General features: G+C 48.8%; 1 protein-coding gene across 1 annotated transcript in view; it reads left to right on the top strand.

The window, feature by feature from the left end:
* Positions 1–1275: 1275 nt before the first annotated feature.
* LOC142303840 (activating signal cointegrator 1-like) overlaps positions 1276–23606 on the top strand; it is a 118220-nt gene continuing 95889 nt past the window's right edge. Inside the window, exons 1-3 of the mRNA XM_075345624.1 lie at positions 1276–1431; positions 6281–6447; positions 20458–20603. Of these exons, the coding sequence (XP_075201739.1) occupies positions 1352–1431; positions 6281–6447; positions 20458–20603 (393 nt within the window). The 5' untranslated portion in view covers positions 1276–1351. The remainder of the gene's footprint in view (positions 1432–6280; positions 6448–20457; positions 20604–23606) is intronic.

Here is a 23606-nt window from a genome sequence, read left to right as displayed (position 1 = left end):
GAAGTAATAAAATTCCTTAAAACATTCTCTCTCTCATTATTCTGGCATTTGGCAAATATAAATAATTTTGGTTCCTAATTTACCTAAAACTGAAAAGGCTTATTCCGATTTCATGTCAGATAGTGAGAAAAACATACATATGTGTCTTTATAAAGAGAACGGAGGGAAAAATCTGCAGATGTGTCTTTATAAAGAGAGTGGAGGGAAAAACCTGCAGATGTGTCTTTATAAAGAGATCGGAGGAAAAATCTGCAGATGTGTCTTTATAAAGAGAGTGCAGGGAACAAAATGTAGATGTGTCTTTATAAAGAGAACGGAGGGAAAAACCTGCAGATGTGTCTTTATAAAGAGAACGGATGGAAAATCCTGGAGATGTGTCTTTATAAAGAGAGTGGAGGGAACAAAATGTAGATGTGTCTTTATAAAGGGAACGGAGGGAAAAACCTGCAGATGTATCTTTATAAAGAGAGCTGAGGGAAAAACCTGCAGATGTATCTTTATAAAGAGAGGAGAGGGAACAAAATGTAGATGTGTCTTTATAAAGAGAACAGAGGGAAAACCCTGCAGATGTGTCTTTATAAAGAGAACGGAGGGAAAAACCTGCAGATGTGTCTTTCTAAAGAGAGCGGAGGGAAAAACCTGCAGATGTGTCTTTATAAAGAGCGGGGGTAAACTTCTAGTTTCCACTGTATGTCTCTGGTGACAGGTACAGGAGGAAATGGAGCAGGAAACTATGGCGCTGTGGCTAGTAATGGAGGCAGGAGGGTTCTATTGGTTCCCGGGGGGTTTCTAAATCTGCAATGGGGCTTTGGACCAGGAGTTGTGTGGCTGACTGACCCTGTTAGGAGTGAACTGAGGCTCCCTGTATAATGGGCACTACTGACTGGCACAATATGGCGGCACATATTCTAATTCAATCTAGAACCCATTGGTTATAGTCCCATATACATAATTATTGTCTGGAGAGCACACCACTACTCCTCATCCCAAAAAGAAGGCCCTGATAAATGCCTCATGGAGCACTGGGGTTATGCTAATGTGCATATGGATGCCAATGTGATGGGAACACTGATATTAAGCCCAACTTGTCTGTAAAGAGGAATGGAGAAATGTACAGATTGCGATCTCTGTGGCGAAAAACTGTGTATGTAACCATGGAAACGAGGTCGGACTATCGGACGGAGACAGCACGGGACACATCATCCACCGTCACACAGTGCACAGTGCAGCATCGGGGAAGCTCACACACGGGTGCACGCACGGAGCCACTTCCTGTCACGTGACACGTCCGCGTTCCTCTGCCGGTTCCTGTCTGTCCTGTGTTTGTCACTTCTGTCTAAAGCCACGAGCCATGGCCGCAGATCTGCTGGGCTGGTGTGTGGGAGAGATGGAGCGCCGCTTCGGATTAAGTGTCAGCGAAGACATCGTCCAGTAAGTGCCCGGGGAGGAGCTGCCACCGCCGCCACGTAAGAGGGCAGCGTGCAGGGCAGAGGAGGAGGGCATACCTGCCATAGCGCGGGGCAGAGGAAGAGGGCATAACTGCCATAGCGCAGGGCAGAGGAGGAGGGCATAACTGCCGTAGCGCAGGGCAGAGGAGGAGGGCATAGCTGCCATAGCGCGGGGCAGAGGAGGAGGGCATAGTTGCCATAGCGCGGGGCAGAGGACTTGTGCATAACTGCCATAGCGCAAAACAGAGGACGAGGGCATAACTGCCATAGCGCAAAACAGAGGACGAGGGCATAACTGCCATAGCGCGGGGCAGAGGACGAGGGCATAACTGCCATAGCGCGGGGCAGAGGATAAGGGCATAACTGCCATAGCGCGGGGCAGAGGACGAGGGCATAACTGCCATAGCGCGGGGCAGAGGACGAGGGCATAACTGCCATAGCGCGGGGCAGAGGACGAGGGCATAACTGCCATAGCGCGGAGCAGAGGACTTGTGCATAGCTGCCGTAGCGCGGGGCAGGGGACTTGTGCATAGCTGCCATAGCGCGGGGCAAAGGACGAGGGCATAGCTGCCGTAGCGTGGGGCAGAGGACGAGGGCATAGCTGCCATAGCGTGGGGCAGAGGACGAGGGCATAGCTGCCATAGCGTGGGGCAGAGGAGGAGGGCATAGTTGCCATAGCGCAAAACAGAGGTAGAGGGCATAACTGCCGTAGCGCAGGGCAGAGGAGGAGGGCATAACTGCCGTAGCGCAGGGCAGAGGAGGAGGGCATAGCTGCCATAGCGCGGGGCAGAGGAGGAGGGCATAGTTGCCATAGCGCGGGGCAGAGGACTTGTGCATAACTGCCATAGCGCAAAACAGAGGACGAGGGCATAACTGCCATAGCGCAAAACAGAGGACGAGGGCATAACTGCCATAGCGCGGGGCAGAGGATAAGGGCATAACTGCCATAGCGCGGGGCAGAGGATGAGGGCATAACTGCCATAGCGCGGGGCAGAGGACGAGGGCGTAACTGCCATAGCGCAGAGCAGAGGACTTGTGCATAACTGCCATAGCGCGGGGCAGAGGACTTGTGCATAACTGCCGTAGCGCAGGGCAGAGGAGGAGGGCATAGCTGCCATAGCGCGGGGCAGAGGAGGAGGGCATAGTTGCCATAGCGCGGGGCAGAGGACTTGTGCATAACTGCCATAGCGCAAAACAGAGGACGAGGGCATAACTGCCATAGCGCAAAACAGAGGACGAGGGCATAACTGCCATAGCGCGGGGCAGAGGATAAGGGCATAACTGCCATAGCGCGGGGCAGAGGATGAGGGCATAACTGCCATAGCGCGGGGCAGAGGACGAGGGCGTAACTGCCATAGCGCAGAGCAGAGGACTTGTGCATAACTGCCATAGCGCGGGGCAGAGGACTTGTGCATAACTGCCATAGCGCGGGGCAGGGGACTTGTGCATAACTGCCGTAGCGCGGGGCAGGGGACTTGTGCATAACTGCCGTAGCGCGGGGCAGGGGACTTGTGCATAGCTGCCATAGCGCGGGGCAGAGGACGAGGGCATAGCTGCCATAGCGTGGGGCAGAGGACGAGGGCATAGCTGCCATAGCCCGGGGCAGAGGACTTGTGCATAACTGCCATAGCGCAAAACAGAGGACGAGGGCATAACTGCCATACGGCGAAACAGAGGACAAGGGCATAACTGCCATAGCGCAGGGCAGAGGACTCGTGCATAACTGCCATGGCGCGGGGCAGAGGACGAGGGCGTAACTGCCATAGCGCGGGGCAGAGGACGAGGGCGTAACTGCCATAGCGCGGGGCAGAGGACGAGGGCGTAACTGCCATAGCGCGGGGCAGAGGACGAGGGCGTAACTGCCATAGCGCGGGGCAGAGGACGAGGGCGTAACTGCCATAGCGCGGGGCAGAGGACGAGGGCGTAACTGCCATAGCGCGGGGCAGAGGACGAGGGCGTAACTGCCATAGCGCGGGGCAGAGGACGAGGGCGTAACTGCCATAGCGCGGGGCAGAGGACGAGGGCGTAACTGCCATAGCGCGGGGCAGAGGACGAGGGCGTAACTGCCATAGCGCGGGGCAGAGGACGAGGGCGTAACTGCCATAGCGCGGGGCAGAGGACGAGGGCGTAACTGCCATAGCGCGGGGCAGAGGACGAGGGCGTAACTGCCATAGCGCGGGGCAGAGGACGAGGGCGTAACTGCCATAGCGCGGGGCAGAGGACGAGGGCGTAACTGCCATAGCGCGGGGCAGAGGACGAGGGCGTAACTGCCATAGCGCGGGGCAGAGGACGAGGGCGTAACTGCCATAGCGCGAAACAGAGGACGAGGGCGTAATTGCCATAGCGCGAAACAGGACGAGGGCATAACTGCCATAGCGCAAAAGAGAGGACGAGGGCATAACTGCCATAGCGCGGGGCAGAGGACGAGGGCATAACTGCCATAGCGCGGGGCAGAGGACGAGGGCGTAACTGCCATAGCGCGGGGCAGAGGACGAGGGCGTAACTGCCATAGCGCGGGGCAGAGGACGAGGGCGTAACTGCCATAGCGCGGGGCAGAGGACGAGGGCGTAACTGCCATAGCGCGGGGCAGAGGACGAGGGCGTAACTGCCATAGCGCGGGGCAGAGGACGAGGGCGTAACTGCCATAGCGCGGGGCAGAGGACGAGGGCGTAACTGCCATAGCGCGGGGCAGAGGACGAGGGCGTAACTGCCATAGCGCGGGGCAGAGGACGAGGGCGTAACTGCCATAGCGCGGGGCAGAGGACGAGGGCGTATCTGCCATAGCGCGGGGCAGAGGACGAGGGCGTAACTGCCATAGCGCGGGGCAGAGGACGAGGGCGTAACTGCCATAGCGCGGGGCAGAGGACGAGGGCGTAACTGCCATAGCGCGGGGCAGAGGACGAGGGCGTAACTGCCATAGCGCGGGGCAGAGGACGAGGGCGTAACTGCCATAGCGCGAAACAGAGGACGAGGGCGTAATTGCCATAGCGCGAAACAGGACGAGGGCATAACTGCCATAGCGCAAAACAGAGGACGAGGGCATAACTGCCATAGCGCGAAACAGGACGAGGGCATAACTGCCATAGCGCGAAACAGAGGACTTGTGCATAACTGCCATGGCGCGGGGCAGAGGACTTGTGCATAACTGCCATAGCGCGGGGCAGAGGACTTGTGCATAACTGTTATAGCGCGGGGCAGAGGACTTGTGCATAACTGCCATAGCGTGAAACCGAGGACGAGGGCATAACTGCCATAGCGCGGGGCAGGGGACTTGTGCATAACTGCCATAGCGCAAAAGAAAGGACTTGTGCATAACTGCCATAGCGCGGGGCAGAGGATGAGGGCATAACTGTTATAGCGCGGGGCAGAGGATGAGGGCGTAACTGCCATAGCGCGGGACAGAGGACTTGTGCATAACTGCCATAGCGCAAAAGAAAGGACTTGTGCATAACTGCCATAGCGCGGGGCAGAGGATGAGGGCGTAACTGCCGTAGAGCAGGGCAGAGGAGGAGGGCATAACTGCCGTAGAGCAGGGCAGAGGAGGAGGGCCGTGATAGAATATGTATTTATTTCTGTAGTTAGAATCTACTTGTATGGCTGTGCAGAAGTTTGTTCCCCCAAAAAACCATACCCCCCCTTTTTGTTTTTTATAGAGTACTTGTGTACCAATCATGAATAAACTAGCATAAAGGCATATGTAAATCAGGCTGGCAGTGCACGTGGGGCGTGGCAATGACTTTGACAGAAATAGTCAATGTGCATTGATGCTCACTTCCAGACTCGTTTGCATATGGCTTCTACACTACAGAGCGGCACGGTGGCTCAGTGGTTAGCACTACAGTCTTCCAGTGCTGGGGTCCTGGGTTCAAATCCCACCAAGGACAACATCTGCAAGAAGTTTCTCCCCGTGTTTGCGTGGGTTTCCTCTGAGTTCTCTGGTTTCCTCCTACACTGTAAAGACATACAGATAGGGAATTTAGATTGTGATCCCCGATGGGGACAGTGTTGCCAATGTATGTAAAGCGCTGTGGAATTAATAATGCTATATAAATGAATAAAAAATAATATTCTAATATATACACTAGATTTCTCATGCCTGGCCTATTGGATCTCTACAAAAAAGATATAGTATTGGGGAGAAGCTCCTAAACAGCTGTACCGATGCCTCCATATGTAATAACCATGCTGGCATTAGCTTTCTAATATAAACAACTCACTATTTGAATGAAGGCATACAAGAAATTGATCCGGCAGAATGATTCAGGAATACACTTTTACAATAAATCTCAAATCAAGGAAATCTATCAGCAGGTGTTTGCTGCCTCATCTGAGAGCAGCATCACATGTGGGCAGAGACCCTGATTCCAGCAGTGTATCACTTACTTTACTGGGTGCAGAAATTTTGATTAAAAACGGTTTAATTTCCTGCAGAGCTACCACATATCGAATGTTGAGCTCTGTATAACCCTGCCCATACCACTGATTAGCAGATTTCTGCCTATGCACAGTGTACACAGAAAGCTGCTAATCAGTAGTTATGGTGTGGTTGGACTACCTGGTAGCATATTTACTAGTCTTTTAGTGATAATCTCCAGCTGATAAAACAATAATTGAATAAAAATTACACTAAGCAGAAAAGTAGGTGACACATTTCTGGAATCAGGGTGTCTGCCCCTACTACATGCTGCTTTCAGATTAAGTAGTAAAAACCAGGTGACTTACTCCCTTTAAAACAATCCCATTCTAAGCTGTCCATGGTGTGAACTTTACTTTCCTTGGAAATCAATACATTGCAGTTGACTTGTAACTTTGGAAATAACTGTCACCCACAGGTATATCCTTTCCATCGACACGGAAGAAGAAATTGATGAGTACATAAATGACCTTATCCAGGGCTTTGATGAGCAGAAACAAATTTTCATCAATGACTTAAAAATCCGCTGGCAAAAAATAAGGAATCCTCACAGCTCCTCCTCAGCACCGAACTATAGGAAAGACGGTCAGTGACTATAGAACGGTCATGTGCAGCTTTCTGATATGTAACGCTGCACTGCGGCCATACGTGTATGTTATGTATAGCCCTATACTGTGTGGCTCTATTCACTTCACAATAAGCCTTACATTTGGCTCTAATGTCAAGGAAAAGCTTACACAGCTCCCGGAAGAATGTCTCTTCGTCCTGCGTTGGGCTTGGATAAGTTAGTATACTAAGAAATAAGTAATATTGCTTTTTTGTGTTCCCACAGGCGTTTAAAGATGTATTTCTGGCCTTGCAATGTTTTTGCTCTCTTTAGCATAAGTCTTCAACAGGGGCATATGTAAAATCGTGATGCCCCATAGCAGAAGTCCTAATTGGATCCCTCCCCATAGCAAAGCAAAAAACTATATTCAATGAGGTGACAGAAGAGCATATCTCACAACTTTACAGCCCCTACAAAGTAATTTTGCTTCTATTGAAGCCCCTTGGTGTTCCCACGCACTAAGGCTCCTTTCATGGACCCCATTGAGTATGATGCAAATAACCGTGTCCCTCAAACACCGTATGTTACTCCCCACAGAGAATTCCTCCACAGTACCCTACTTACATACAGTAATACCCCCCCATAGTAATCCCCAAACAGTATGATGTCCCTCACACACAGTAGAATGGCCCCAACACAGTCCTACCTCACAGTATGATGCCCCGCAGCCATCCACACAATATGGTGGCCCCCACACATTGTCCTCCATACAGTATAATGTCTACCACACAGTATGATGGCCCCTACATAGCCCCTCCAAGTAGTATGATGGCCCCTACATAGCCCCTCCAAGTAGTATGATGGCCCCTACATAGCCCCCTCCAAGTAGTATGATGGCCCCTACATAGCCCCTCCAAGTAGTATGATGGCCCCTACATAGCTCCTCCAAGTAGTATGATGGCCCCTACATAGCCCCTCCAAGTAGAATGATGGCCCCTACATAGCCCCTCCAAGTAGTATGATGATCGCCTACATAGCTCCTCCAAGTAGTATGATGATCGCCTACATAGCCCCTCCAAGTAGTATGATGATCGCCTACATAGCCCCTCCAAGTAGTATGATGATCGCCTACATAGCCCCTCCAAGTAGTTTGATGATCGCCTACATAGCCCCTCCAAGTAGTATGATGATCGCCTACATAGCCCCTCCAAGCAGTATGATGATTGCCTACATAGCTCCTCCAAGCAGTATGATGATCGCCTACATAGCTCCTCCAAGTAGTATGATGATCGCCTACATAGCTCCTCCAAATAACACAATGGTCCTCACATAGCCCCTCCAAATAATACAATGGTCCTCTCATAGCCCTTCATATAGTATAATTGGCACTAACATAGCTCCCAACAAAGTATAATTGGCCCCCACATAGCCCTTGAAATAGCATAATTGACTGAGCACTCCTAGCTGGCCCATAGCTGTGTGTATGGAAATGACAATTGTGGTCACTGACAATACCGGTGAATTCTGACAGAAAGCACTGCACGTTGTCTGGAGACACAAAGTGACTGCAGACTTTTATCAGAGCCTCGGAGAACCCCTGGAAGGGCTGATTAAAGGGAATCTGTCCCCATCTCTTTGAGCCGCTCTCTGAGGGCAGAACAGCGTTGAGACATAGTTACTGTTATAGGTGTATGTCCTGTAATTTTTAGTCTGAGTGCTCTTGAGTTCAGGAGTTCTCATGATCTGCACAGGCTCGAGTGTTTAGTGTTCCCTACAGTCATTTATTCTTTCTCCCTCGGAATAATAGAGCTTTTAAATTGCTGATTGACATCTGGCAATTCAGGTTTTCGTAAATCCTAAGGACTCCTGCCTCCCAGCTTGATGTGGATGCATTAATAAAGTGTAGGTTTCACAATTACTGTACCCAGCATTTTTTACAGTCAACCCTTAAAGAGGTTGCCCACTACTTTCTTTTTCGCTCCTAATTGGGAGACCTAGACAATTGGGTGTATAGCTATTGCCTCCGGAGGCCACACAAAGTATTACACTTAAAAGTGTAAGGCCCCTCCCCTTCTGGCTATACACCCCCAGTGGGATCACTGGCTCACCAGTTTTGTGCTTTGTGCGAAGGAGGCAACACATCCACGCATAGCTCCACTGTTTAGTCAGCAGCAGCTGCTGACTATGTCGGATGGAAGAAAAGAGGGCCCATACAGGGCTCCCAGCATGCTCCCTTCTCACCCCACTTCATGTCGGAGGTGTTTGTTAAGGTTGAGGTACCCATTGCGGGTACGGAGGCTGGAGCCCACATGCTGCTTCCTTCCCCATCCCTTTTTACAGGGCTCTGGGTGAAGTGGGATTCTATCGGTCTCCAGGCACTGAGACCGTGCTCCATCCACAGCCCCTGGTATCTGCTGGACATGGAGCGGAGTATCCTCAGGGACATGGCCCTGCTACGTTGAGGTACTCTGTGTCCCTGTGGGGACCGCGCAGACACACGGCAGCACTGCTGGGTGTGTTAGTGCGCCAGGGACAGCGGCGCTGTCCGCACTAGTGCCATCGCACACCACAGCGTTGCTGGGTGTGTTAGTGTATTGGGTGACTACTGCGCTAACCGCCGCTGCCATTTTTATTTAAGGCGCCGCTGGGATTTGTGGTGCGCCGGGGACTTCCGCGCCGGCCAGCACTGATATGCCGGCCGCGCTTATTAACTCGAGTCCCCGGCTTCTGGGCCTAGTCTCCCTTCGTTACCACCCACAGGCCTGACAGTCAGGGTAGGGGCGTGACGCTGCATAGCACAGCAGCGCTGAGAGCTGGAGTATGTTTTGCATACTCCACCCCTCTCACTGTGTGCACTGTGAAACCGGATTCCCGCACTTTCTCAGGCACGCCCACGGCTTCCTTCTCTACAAGGACGCCGGCAGCCATTAGTGTCAGTTTCTGTACGATACAGAGACAAGTGTGGAAGACCCTGGCATTCTGATAGTCACACAATCGCTGCAACAGGCGTTAAGCAGCACCTGTGGTGCTAACCCCACTAGTGCAGAAGTGCACTTATAGATATGCTTGTACTATATACATTGCACTGTTTGGTCGCACGTTGTATATACCCTCCTGGTTTGTGCGGAGGAGTTATCAGCATATTCTCTGTGTAAAACAAAGGTGCAGAACCACATGTTTTTCTATGCAGCCGGTACAGCATGTACGGCTATACGGCCGGCAGGTTACATAGACCCCCATTATATCCAACTCAGCCGGAGTCTCTGCTAATGGCCAGAGGATGAGGACGGTGTCTGCAGTATTTACTGACAGATTTTCTGAGACTATGGCTATGATACTAGAAGCCTAGCAGTCCGGACATGTCTCTCACAACATGGGCACTGTTGAATCATTGATCCATGGCCCCCCTCAGTGTGAACAACTAACAGCTCCGGGAATGTCACACGCATCCCAGAGTCACGGCTCTGCACAGACGTCAGTCCCAGACAGCCTAAGCGGGCTCACTATGAGCGGCCCTCGGTTTCATCAGGGTCCTAGCAGAAGGACTCTCTGTGTAATGAGGCGGAAGTAGCGGCTCAGGATTCTGATCCTGAGACCGCTCTCAATCTGGATACACCTAATGGTGACGCCATAGTGAATAATCTTATAGCGTCCATCAATAGAATGTTGGTTATTTCTCACCCAGCTCCTCCAGTGGAGGAGTCAGCTTCACGTATTTTTCTGGACCACTCTGCCTTCAGAGAGGCAGTCCAGGAACACCACACTTATCCAGATATGCGCTTCTCCAAACGGCTTAGGATACACGTTATCCCTGCCCCCTGACGTGGTCAAGGACTGGACCCAGTGTCCCAAGCGGCATCCTCCAATCTCCAGGCTTGTAGCTAGATCCATAGTTGCAGTGGGAGATGGAGCTGCACTTAAAGATGCCACTGACAGACAGATGGATCTCTGGTCTAAATCCATCTATGAGACTGTCGGCGCACCGTTGGCTCCAGCATTCTCACCCTTGGGGCACTCCAAGCTATTTCAGCTTGTCTTACACAGATTGACACGGTTACACGTACATCTGTGCCGCAGGTGGCATCCTTAACCTCTCAAATGTCTGCATTTGTTTCTTACGCGATTCAGGTTGCCCTAGACTCTGCGAACCGTACGGCAGTAGCCTCCGCTGCTCCGTGTTTTTAAGCAGAGCCTGGTCTGCTCGTTAAGTGAATGGAAGGCAGATTCTGCTTCCAAAAAAGGTTGCCTAACCAGTTGCCTTTTTCTGCTGACCGACTGTTTGGTGAGCGTTTGGATGTAACCATTAAACAGTCCAGGGGTAAGGATTCATCCTTTCCTCAGCCCGGACACAACAAACCCCAACAGAGCAGGAGGCAGTCGTGGTTTCGGTCTTTTCGAGGCTCGGGCAGGTCCCATTTTTCCTCGTCCAATGTGGACTCAAAAGGATCAGAGGAGCTCAGATTCTTGGCGGGCTCAGTCACGCCCAAAAAAGAGACAGTCTGAAAACCCGCTTCCAAGGCGGCTTCCTCATGACTTGCGGCCTCCTCTCTCCGCATCCTCGGTCGGTAGCAGGCTCACCCGCCTTGGCGATATTTAGCTGCCATAGGTCAATGACCGTTGGGTGTGAGACATTCTGTCTCACGGGTACAGGATAGAGCTCACTTCTCGTCCTCCAACTCGATTCTTCAGAACTTCTCCACCTCCCGGCCGAGCCGCTGCTCTTCTGCAAACAGGGTGCACTCTATAGGCAGAAAGAGTGATGACCCCCGTTCCTCTTCAGGAACAAGGTCACGGTTTTTACCCCAAATTATTTGCGGTGCCTATAAGAACGGGCCGTTCCGTCCCGTTCTGGATCTAAAACTGCTCAGCAAGCTCGTGGACACCAGGCGGTTCCGGATGGAATCCCTCCGCCATGTCATCGCCTCAATGTCCCAAGGAGATTTCCTAGCATCATTAGGCATCAAGGATGCTTATCCACACGTGCCGATTGATCCAGAGCACTAGCGTTCCTACGCTTCGTTATAGGAGACGAACACCTTCTGTTCGTAGCTCTACCTTCCGGCTAGCGACAGTCCCACTGGTCTTCGCCAAGGTCAGGGCAGCAGTAGTCACAGTCCTGCACTCTCAGGGTCACTCTGTGATCCCATATTTAGACGATCTACTTGTCAAGGCACTCTCTTAGGAAACATGCCGACACTGCCCGAACGTTGCGCTGGAGACTCTCTAGAGTTTTGGGTGGATCATCAACTTTTTGAAGTCAGATCCGACCCCGACCCTATCGCTAACATATCTAGGCATGGAGTTTCATACTCTCTCAGCGATAGTGAAGCTTCCGCTAGACAAACAGCATTCACTACGGGCTGCATTCTCTTCTTTAAGAACCAGTCGCACACATTGAGACGCCTCATGCACTTCCTACGTAAGATGGTAGCAATGGAGGCAGTTCTTTTCGCGCAGTTTCATCTGCGTCCACTACAATGTGACATTCTCCGCCAATGGGACGGGGAGTCGACCTCCCTCAACAGAGTCGTCTTTCTTTCTCAGGCGGCCAAGGAATCTCTACGGTGGTGGCTTCTTCCCACCTCATGGTCAAAAAGAAGGTCCTTCCTATCCCCATCCTGGGCGATAGTTACGACAGACGCGAGTCTATCAGGGTGGGGAGCAGTTTTTCTCCACCACAGCGCTCAGGGTACGTGGACTCAGCAAGAGTCCACCCTTCAGATCAATGTTCTTGAACACAGAGCAGTGTATCTTGCCCTACAAACCTTCCAACAGCAGCTGGACAGCAAGCAAATCCGACTTCAGTCGGACAACTCCACAGCGGTGGCATACATCAACCACCAAGGAAGAACGCGCAACCGGCAAGCCTTCCAGGAAGTCCGGCAGGTTCTGATGTGGGTGGAAGACACGGCATCCACCATATCCACAGTTCACATCCCAGGCGTGGAAAACTAGGAAGCTGACTTCCTAAGTCGCCGGGGTGTGGCCGAAAGGGTATGGTCTCTTCACCCGGACGGGTTTCGGGAGATCTGGCGCCGCTGACAGAGGCCGGACGTCGATCTAATGGCGTCACGGCACAACAACAATGTGCCAGCTTCATGGCACGGTTTCACAATCATCGAGCTCTGGCGGCAGACGCCTTAGTTCAGCATTGGTCGCAGTTCCAGCTACCTTATGTGCCACCTCTGGCATTGTTGCCCAGAGTGCTGCGCTAGATCAGGACCGACTGCGGCCGCGCCATCCTCGTCGCTACAGATTGGCCGAGGATGTTGTGGTTCCCGGTTCTGTGGTGCCTCACGGTAGGCTAACCGGGGGCACTACCAGACCAATCAGACTGGCTGTCTCAAGGGCCATTCTTCCATTTGAATTCTACGGCCCTCAACCTGATGGTGTGGCATTGAGTCCTGGAACCTAGTGTCGTCAGGATTACCTCAGGACGTGGTTGCCACCATGAGACAGGCTAGCATACCAACGTCCGCCAAGATTGACCACAGGACGTGGAAGATATTCTTATCTCGGTGCTCGGCGCAGGGTGTTTCTCCCTGGCCGGTTGCATCGTCTATGTTTCCTTCCTTCCTGCAATCTAGGTTGGAAAAAGGGTTGTCGCTCAGTTCCCTTTAGGGACAAGTCTCAGCGCTATCTGTATTTTTTCAGAAACGACTTCCTCAGGTACGCACGTTCCTATGGGGAGTTTGTCGTCTCAGCACTCCGTACAAGCGGCCGTTAGAGCCCTGGGATCTGAACAAGGTTCTAATTGCTCTCCAGATGCCGCCTTTCGAGCCTTTGAAAGAGGTCTCCCTTCCCGCTTTTCTCGGGAAGTGGCCTTCTAGTAACGGTCTCGTCTCTTAGGAGAGTTTCCGAGCTAGCAACGCTCTCATACAAATCTCCCTTCCTGGTCCTTCACCAGGACAGGGTAGTTCTGCGTCCGATTCCGGAATTTCTCCCTAAGGTGGTATCCCACTTTCATATCAATCAGGATATCACCTCACCTTCTTTGTGTCCTCGTCCAGTCCATCAATTTCAGAAGGATTTGCATCTGTTGGTTCTGGTGAGAGCACTCAGGTTCTACTTCCCGCATGGCGCTCCTGCGCCACCCGGATGCACTCTTTGTCCTTGTCGCTGGTCGGCGTAAACAGTCGCAAGCTTCTGAATCCACCCTGGCTCGGGGGATCGAGGAACCAATTCTTGAAACCTACAGTTCTACTGGGCTTCTGGTTCTCTCAAGGCTGAAGGCCCATTCTACCAGAGCCGTGGGTGCATCCTGGGCATTACGGCACCAGGCTACGGCTCAGCAGGTGTGTCAGGCACCTACCTGATTGAGTCTGCATACTTTTACCAAGCATTTTCAGGTGCATACCTACGCTTCGGCAGACGCCAGCCTAGGTAGATAAGTCCTTCAGGCGGCGATTGCCCACCTGTAGGAAAGGGCTGTTTGACGGCCCTATCACGAGGTATTCTTTTACCCACCCAGGGACTGCTTTTGGACGTCCCAATTGTCTGGGTCTCCCAATTAGGAGCGAAAAAGAAGAAGGGAATTTTGTTTACTTACCGTAAATTCCTTTTCTTCTAGCTCCAATTGGGAGACCCAGCACCCGCCCTGTTTTCTCGGGGTTTTTCTGTTTTTTCGGGTACACATGTTGTTCATGTGGTATGGTTCAGTTCTCCGATGTTTCCTCGGATTGAATTGGTCTTTAAACCAGTTATTGGCTTTCCTCCTTCTTGCTTTGGCACTAAAACTGGTGAGCCAGTGATCCCACTGGGGGTGTATAGCCAGAAGGGGAGGGGCCTTACACTTTTAAGTGTAATACTTTGTGTGGCCTCCGGAGGCAATAGCTATACACCCAATTGTCTGGGTCTCCCAATTGGAGCTAGAAGAAAAGGAATTTACGGTAAGTAAACAAAATTCCCTTCTTTACATTGATGGCCTATCCTCAGGCGAGACACAGCACCCCATCGATCAGCTGCTATCAATGCCGGCAGTGAGTTAGTGTCCTCATAAGTGTCCCTAATGCTCTCTGAACCTTTGTGGAGTGCAATCCCTTAACTCTATGTGGCTGCTGCTTTACAGTAAAAGGTGTTTTACACATAACAATATTGCTAACGATATATCGTCGGGGTCACGGTGTTCGTGACGCACATCCGGCGTCGTTAGCGATATCGTTGTGTGTGACTAAAAGGAGCGACGATCAATGATCGCAAAAACGTCAAAAATCGTTGATCGTTGACACGTCGCTCCTGATCATCATATCGTTGGTGGTGCATGCCGCTGGTTATTCGTCGTTCCTGCGGCAGCACACGTCGCTATGTATGACACTGCAGGAACGACGAACATCTCCTTACCTGCGTCCACCGGCAATGAGGAAGGAAGGAGGTGGGCGGCATGTTCCGGCCGCTCATCTCCGCCCCTCCTCTGCTATTGGGCGGCCGCCTAGTGACGCCGCTGTGACACCGCACGAACCTCCCCCTTAAAGGAGAGCTTGTTCGGTGTCTCCAGCGACATCGCTAAGCAGGTATGTGCGTGTGACAATGCCGTAACGATATTGTTCGCTACGGCAGCGATCACCCCCATGACGAAACAGCGACGTGGGCGGGTGCTATCGCGCACGACATAGCTAGCTATCGCTAGCGATGTCGCAGCGTGTAAAGCACCCTTAAGAGTAAGAGCTAACTGTTTGAACATCTTATTTTCCCCAAAAATAAGCCATACCCCAAAAATAAGCCCTAGCATATTTTTCAAAAAAAATATGACAATGTCTTGTTTTATAGGGAACACAGTAGCACTGCTTTGTACAGTGCTGGCCAAAAGTATTGGCACCCCTGCAATTCTGTAAGATAATACTTAGTTTCTTCTTGAAAATGATTGCAATCACAAATTCTTTGGTATTATCTTCATTTAATATGTCTTCAATGAAAAAAAAAATTGTCATAAAGCCAAATTGGATATAATTCCACACCAAACCTAAAAAAGGGGGTGGACAAAAGTATTGGGACTATTTGAAAAATCATGTGATGCTTCTGTAATTTGTGTAATTAACAGCACCTGTAACTTACCTGTGGCACCTAACAGGTGTTGGCAATAACTAAATCACACTTGCAGCCAGTTGACATGGATTAAAGTTGACTCAACCTCTGTCCTGTGTCCTTGTGTGTACCACATTGAGCATGGAGAAAAGAAAGAAGCCCAAAGAACTGTCTGAGGACTTGAGAATCCAAATTGTGAGGAAGCATGAGCAATCTCAAGGCTACAAGTCCATCTCCTAAGACCTGAAAGTTCCTGTGTCTACGGTGCGCAGTGTCATCAAGAAGTTTAAAGCCCATGGCACTGTGGCTAACCTCCCTAGATGTGGAAGGAAAAGAAAAAATGACGAGAGATTTCAACACAAGATTGTGCGGATGGTGGATAAAGAACCTCGACTAACATCCAAACAAGTTCAAGCTGCCCTGCAGTCCGAGGGTACAACAGTGTCAACCCGTACTATCCGTCGGCGTCTGAATGAAAAGGGACTGTATGGTAGGATACCCAGGAAAACCCCACTTCTTACCCCAAGACATAAAGAAAGCCAGGCTGGAGTTTGCCAAAACTTACCTGAGAAAAGCTGGGTTTACACTTCAACATCTCAAACGACATCGCTGTAACGTCACCGGTTTTGTGACGCAATAGCGATGTTGTTTGCGATGTTGCAGTGTGTGAAACCTATCAGCGACCCGGCCCCTGCTGTGAAGTTGTAATCGTTACAAATCGTTCAGGACCATTCCTAGGTCCTTTGTTTCCCGCTGTGCAGCAAGAATCGCTGGAAAGTTTCAGTGTGTGAAAGACTTTGCAGCGACTTTGTTAGCAACTTCCCTTTCAAAAGGCTGCTTATCAACGTCCCCAACAACCAGCTAGGTCGCTCTGCAGGTCCGGATCGCTGTTGCGTTGTTGGCCAGGTTTGCCTGTTTGACTGCTCACCAGCGACTTAGCAGAGACTTAGGGAGGTCGCTGTTACGTCACAAAACCGGTGACGTTACAGCGATGTCCTTTGCGATGTTGCAGTGTGTAAACCCAGCTAAAGCCTAAAACGTTTTGGAAGAATGTTCTCTGGTGAGATAAGACAAAAGTAGAGCTTTTTGGGAAAAGCCATCAACATAGAGTTTACAGGAAAAAAAAGAGGCATTCAAAGAAAAGAACACTGTCCCTACAGTCAAAGATGGCGGAGGTTCCCTGATGTTTTGGGGTTGCTTTGCTGCCTCTGGCACTGGACTGCTTGACCGTGTGCATGGCATTATGAAGTCTGAAGACTACCAACAAATTTTGCAGCATAATGTAGGGCCCAGTGTGAGAAAGCTGGGTCTCCCTCAGAGGTCATGGGTCTTCCAGCAGGACAATGACCCAAAACACACTTCAAAAAGCACTAGAAAATGGTTAGAGAGAAAGCACTGGAGACTACTAAAGTGGCCAGCAATGAGTCCAGACCTGAATCCCATAGAACACCTGTGGAGAGATCTCAAAATGCAGTTTGGAGAAGGCAGCCTTCAAATCTCAGGGACCTGGAGCCGTTTGCCAAAGAAGAATGGTCTAAAATTCCAGCAGAGCATTGTAAGAAACTCATTGATGGTTACCGGAAGCGGTTGTTCGCAGTTATTTTGGCTAAAGGTTGTGCAGCCAAGTATTAGGCTGAGGGTGCCAATACTTTTGTCTGGCCCATTTTTGGCGTTTTGTGTGAAATGATCAATGATTTGATTTTTGTTTCATTCTCTTTTGTGTTTTTCCATTGCAAGCAAAATAAATGAAGATAATAATACCAAAGAATTTGTGATTGCAATCATTTTCAGGAAGAAACCGAGAATTCTCTGACAGAATTAAGAATTGCAGGGGTGCCAATACTTTTGGCCAGCACTGTATATTACTAAGCTGTTACCGAACAGATACATCATTAGAGCAGTTACCATTCAGTAACAGTTTAGTAAAATACGCAATAGCACTGGATTAGTGTAAAGTGCGAGATCTCACTAGAGTACCTGCAGGGGGCGTGAGATCCCTCTCTAAATGCCTGGATCCTACAACCTGTAAGTTTGAGGAGAAACATTAGGGACACATATGAGTGGGTTTTTTGACAGTGTTGTATACTTAATAACTTTCAGTTTGGAGCTGCCCACTCTTCTATATAATAAATAGGGCAGCTGTAAATTGGTGATGGCCATTATTTAAGCAGGAAGTGCTGTGTGTTTGAGCGAAACCAGCAGCTGGTGTGGTGCGCCCTCTGGGGCTCTCTGACTCTGCTGTATAATTCTGTTTCACAGGTCTGCGTCCTTGGTATGATTTAATATTTAGTTATTCCTTGTATACTTTTTAGTCTCATGATTCTCCCATATGGTCATAACATACAACGTATGTCTGCTCCTAGCACATGTGTTTATCCTTTTCTTAGATTATATGTAAGGATTTGAGTCAGGATTGGCGTTAATTGGCATAACACCTTCTTTCTAAGTGTAATCAGTCTTTTAATAATTTTATTTTTTTATTCAATTTTATTTACTTTTGATATAAGGTTAATTTTAATTATCCACTATTTGACCGTCTTTAATGATTCTATGTGAATATTGCTTGCTTAGTTTCTCTTGCTCATGTGACCCTTACATTTTATGTCTTAAAGCTAAACAACTTGAAGGGTTTCTACCAAGATACAGTCATAATAAAAAGTTTGGGCACCCCTATTAATGGTAATCTTTTTTTTTTTTATAACAATTTGGGTTTTTGCAACAGCTATTTCAGTTTATATATATAATAACTGATGGGCTCAGTAATATTTCTGGATTGAAATGAGGTTTATTGTACTAACAGAAAATGTGCAATCCGCATTTAAACAAAATTTAACCGGTGCAAAATTATGGGCTCCCTTATCAATTTCTTGATTTGAACACTCCTAACTACTTTTTACTGACTTCCTAAAGCACTAAATTGGTTGTGTAACCTCATTGAGCTTTGCACTTCATAGGCAGGTGTATCCAATCATGAGAAAAGGTATTTAAGGTGGCCACTTGCAAGTTGTTCTCCTGTTTGAATCTCCTATGAAGAGTGGCATCATGGGCTCCTCAAAACAACTCTCAAATGATCTGAAAACAAAGATTATTCGACATAGTTGTTCAGGGGAAGGATACAAAAAGTTGTCTCAGAGATTTAAACTGTCAGTTTCCACTGTGAGGAACATAGTAAGGAAATGGAAGAACACAGGTACAGTTCTTGTTAAGCCCAGAAGTGGCAGGCCAAGAAAAATATCAGAAAGGCAGAGAAGAAGAATGGTGAGAACAGTCAAGGACAATCCACAGACCACCTCCAAAGACTTGCAGCATCATCTTGCTGCAGATGGTGTCAGTGTGCATCGGTCAACAATACAGCGCACGTTGCACAAGGAGAAGCTGTATGGGAAAGTGATCCGAAAGAAGCTGTTATTGCAAGCATGCCACAAACAGAGTCGCCTGAGGTATGCAAAAGCACATTTGGACAAGCCAGTTACATTTTGGAAGAAGGTCCTGTGGACTGTTGAAACAAATATTGAGTTGTTTGGTCATACAAAAAGGCGTTCTGCATGGAGGCAAAAGAACACGGCATTCCAAGAAAAGCACTTGCTACCCACAGTAAAATTTGGTGGAGGTTCTATCATTCATAGGGGCTGTGTGGCCAATGCCTGCACCGGGAATCTTGTTAAAGTTGAGGGTCGCATGGATTCAACTCAGTATCAGCAGATTCTTGACAATAATGTGCAAGAATCAGTGACAAAGTTGAAGTTACGCAGGGGATGGATATTTCAGCAAGACAATGATCCAAAACACCGCTCCAAATCTACTCAGGCATTCATGCAGAGGAACAATTACAATGTTCTGGAATGGCCATCCCAGTCCCCAGACCTGAATATCATTGAAAATCTGTGGGATGATGTGAAGCGTGCTGTTCATGCTCGGTGACCATCAAACTTAGCTGAACTGGAATTGTTTTGTAAACAGGAATGGTCAAATATACCTTCATCCAGGATCCAGGAACTCATTAAAAGCTACAGGAAGCGACTAGAGGCTGTTATTTTTGCAAAAGGAGGATCTACAAAATATTAATGTCACTTTTATGTTGAGGTGCCCATACTTTTGCATCGGTCAAATTTTGTTCAAATGCGGATTGCACATTTTCTATTAGTACAATAAACCTCATTTCAATCCAGAAATATTACTCAGTCCATCAGTTATTAGATATATGAAACTGAAATAGCTGTTGCAAAACACCAAATTGTTATAAAGAAAAAAGGTTAACATTAATAGGGGTGCCCAAACTTTTTCATATGACTGTATTAAGTTATCCCCTATTCGTAAAATGGGAAATAACTTAATTATTGTTGGGACCACTGTCGATCCTGAGGGTATGTGCCCACAATCAGGACTTGCAGCGTTCAGAACACAGCGAGTCTCCTCCGCAGGAGAACCCAGGAGACCGCAGCTGCTTGTACCCACGATCAGGATTCGGTGCGCTGCAGTCTCTCGCTTGTGTTCTCCCTACAGAGTACACATGTGAATCCGCAGCAAACAATTGACATGCTGTGGTCTGGAAAGACGCTCCGCAGATCAGGGATTGCTGCAGAAAAAAGAAGCACAGTGGGCACGGGATTTCTAGAAATCCATCCACTATGCTTGTACTGTACACCGCAGCGGTTTGGAAGAAGCTGAGGAAGGCTGCGTCCAAACCGCTGCAAATACTGATCGTGGGCACACACCCGAAGTATGGTTCCTGGAAGAGTCCTGTTTGAATGGAGTGGAGGCTATGCTTGCTCATCATCATTCCATTCATTCTCTATGGGACTGATGTAGATAGCGAAGAGTTGTACATGACTATCTCTGTCAGTCCTATAGAGAATTAATTTAGTTTTAATTAAGCTATATGTTTGCTCAGATGGTGGTGATAAAAATACACCTTCGTCGTGCAGAAAACATACAGCTAGTGATATGCGGTGTCAAGAATTGCTTGGTTTTTTTTAGGATTAAAAACATGGAATTAACAGATTAAAACCAATGTTTTCACATGTCAGATACTCCAGGCGTGCAGGGGCTGTCCTTTATAGACAATGCAAAAAAAGGCAGACGTAAAGGAAGGAACAAATTGGAGCCTCTCCCAACATCTGCTGTGACTACTATGGTCGCTGAAGAGGTTAAGACTCCAATGGACTTGGCTAAGGTCAGTGCAAATGTAGACAACCATATATTTTTCCATGGAACTAATACCGTATTTTTCTGACTATAAAACACAGCGGATCATAGGTGGAAAATCAGGAAAAAAAGGTGATTAAAAATGTGGTCATGATCCACTGTTATGGGGGGTAAATCTGCTACAGACACTGTTATGGGGGTAATGTCCCCTAATTTTGTACTAATAGCCCCTTCCAGGTATATATGTCCCACTTCCTGGTATATATGATGGCCATTCTGGACCCATCCTGGTATATGTGACCCCCATCTCAGTATATATGGTCCCCATTCTGGGCCTATCCTGGCATGTGTCCCTCATCCTAGTATATATGTCCCCCATCCTTGTGTATTTGATCCCCTTCCTGGGCCCATAATGATACATATGTCCCCATCCTGCTATATATGAGTTATCCTGGTGTATATACAGTATATCCCCTATCATGGGCCCATCCTGGTATATATGGGTCCCGTTATGCCGCACACACAAAAATAATAAACATTTCTACTTCATAGGCGCATGTGAGTGAGGCCTAAAAGAGATTGTCTCAAGGTCTTTTTAATGGTTAAAATTGCAAAGTGCTTGTAAATACAAGCATTATTGTAATGTGTCTCTTATTAAAAATACACTTTCTTTTTAAAAAGTGAAGGGACTTTGAATTGCAGTTTCAGAATGACAGGTTATGTAGAAAAGGAGTGTGTGCCATTTGCAGGCTCTATTCTTTACGTCCTGCACGTGCCGCCCTTAGGCTATGTGCGCACGTGTGCGTAATTCATGCAGTTACGCTGCGCTTTGTAGCGCAGCGTAACTGCATGCGTCCTGCGTCCCCTGCATAATCTATGGAGATTGTGCAAGGGCCGTGCGCATGTGGCACATTAGAACGCAGCGCTTCGGCTGCTGCCCGAATCGCTGCGTTCTAAGAAGTGACATGTCACTTCTTCCGTGTGCTTTGCCAGCAGCCCCTGCTCTGTCTATGGCATGAGCTGCAGGCAGAGCGCACGTTCTCGCCGGCACCATGCGCTTCAGAACGCAGCCTTTCAGCTGCGCTCTGAAGCACACCTTTTCGGTGCGGTGCAGAGTGCACACGTGCGCACATAGCCTTAAGGCCCCGTCACACTAAGCAACATCGCTAGCAACATCGCTGGTAACGAACAACTTTTGTGACGTTGCTAGCGATGTTGCTGTGTGTGACATCCAGCAACAACCTGGCCCCTGCTGTGAGGTCGTTGGTTGTTGCTGAATGTCCTGGGCCATTTTTTAGTTGTTGCTGTCCTGCTGTGAAGCACAGATCGCTGTGTGTGACAGCGAGACAGCAACAACTAAATGTGCAGGCAGCAGGAGCCAGCTTCTGCAGAGGCTGGTAACTAATGTAAACATCGGGTAACCAAGAAGCCCTGTCCTTGGTTACCCGATATTTACCTTTGATACCAGCCTCCCCCGCTCTCACTGCCTGTGCTGCCGGCTCCTGCTCTGTGCACATGTAGCTGCAGGACACATCAGGTAATTAAACCGATGTGTGCTGTAACTAGGAGTGCAAGGAGCCAGCACTAAGCAGTGTGCGCTGCTCCCTGCTCTGTGCACATTTAGCTGCAGGACACATCAGGCAATTAACCCGATGTGTGCTGTAACTAGGAGAGCAAGGAGCCAGCGCTCAGTGTGCGCTGCTCCCTGCTCTGTGCACATTTAGCTGCAGCACACATCGGGTTAATTAACCTGATGTGTGCTGTAACTAGGAGACTGGGGGCTGGTCACTGGTTGCTGGTGAGCTCACCAGCAACTCGTGTAGCCACGCTCCAGCGATCCCTGCCAGGTCAGGTTGCTGGTGGGATCGCTGGAGCGTCGCAGTGTGACATCTCACCAGCAACCTCCTAGCAACTTACCAGCGATCCCTATCGTTGTTGGGATCGCTGGTAAGTTGCTTAGTGTGACTGGACCTTTAGGCTGTCTGGATCTCTGTATTTCTCAGCCTTTGTCTTTAGTTTCTCTCTCTCTGCTGCCTATCTGATATCAGTATTCAAAAGTACTCTGCCCCAGAGGTACAGGAGCAGTGCACTTCTGAAGATAAGATTGGAACACTCCTTAAGTAGAGAATGGAAGAAGAATTTATTTGGACTTTAAATAACATGTAGAATCAGAAATTGGCATTATATATAAGATGTCATTTTCTGATTCTACATTTTTATTTAACTTCCAAATAACTTCTTTCATTTTCCACTAAAGTGTGTGTTAGGCCAAAAATTAAATAATAAAATTGAAAACTTGAAGAGCTACATACATACATACAGTGGGTACAGAAGTATTCAGACCCCTTTACATTTTTCACTGTTTCATTGCAGCCATTTGGTAAATTAAAAAAAAAATCTTTTTTTTTCTAAGTAATGTACACTCTGCTCCCCATCTTGACAGAAAAAACCCAGAAATGTAGAAATTTTTTAAACAAGAAAAACTGAAATATCACATGGTCATAAGTATTCAAACCCTTTGCTCAGTATTGATTAGAAGCACCCTTTTGAGCTAGTGCAGCCATGCGTCTTCTTGGGAATGATGCACCAAGTTTTTCACACCTGGATTTGGGGATCCTCTGCCGTTCTTCCTTGCAAATCCTCTCCAGTTCCATCAGGTTGGATGGTGAACATTGGTGCACAGCCATTATCAGGCCTCTCCAGAGATGCTCAATTGGGTTTAGGTCATGGCTCTGGCTGGGCCAGTCAAGAATGGTCACAGAGTTGTTCTGAAGCCACTCCGTTGTTATTTTAGCTGTGTGCTTAGGGTCATTATCTTGTTGGAAGGTGAGAGGTCCGAGGTCTGAGGTCCAGAGCACTCTGGAAGAGGTTTTCTTACTGGATATTTCTATACTTGGCCACATTCATCTTTCCTTCAATTGCAACCAGTCATCCTGTCCCTGCAGGTGTAAAACACCCCCATAGTATGATGCTGCCACGATCATGTTTCACTGTTGGGATTGTATTGGGGAGGTGATGAGCAGTGCCTGAT

The sequence above is a fragment of the Anomaloglossus baeobatrachus genome, chromosome 4, assembly GCF_048569485.1.
Source record: "Anomaloglossus baeobatrachus isolate aAnoBae1 chromosome 4, aAnoBae1.hap1, whole genome shotgun sequence".
Lineage (NCBI taxonomy): Eukaryota > Metazoa > Chordata > Amphibia > Anura > Aromobatidae > Anomaloglossus > Anomaloglossus baeobatrachus.
Note: the sequence above shows the minus strand (reverse complement) of the source record. Positions and strands in the feature narration are given on the sequence as shown.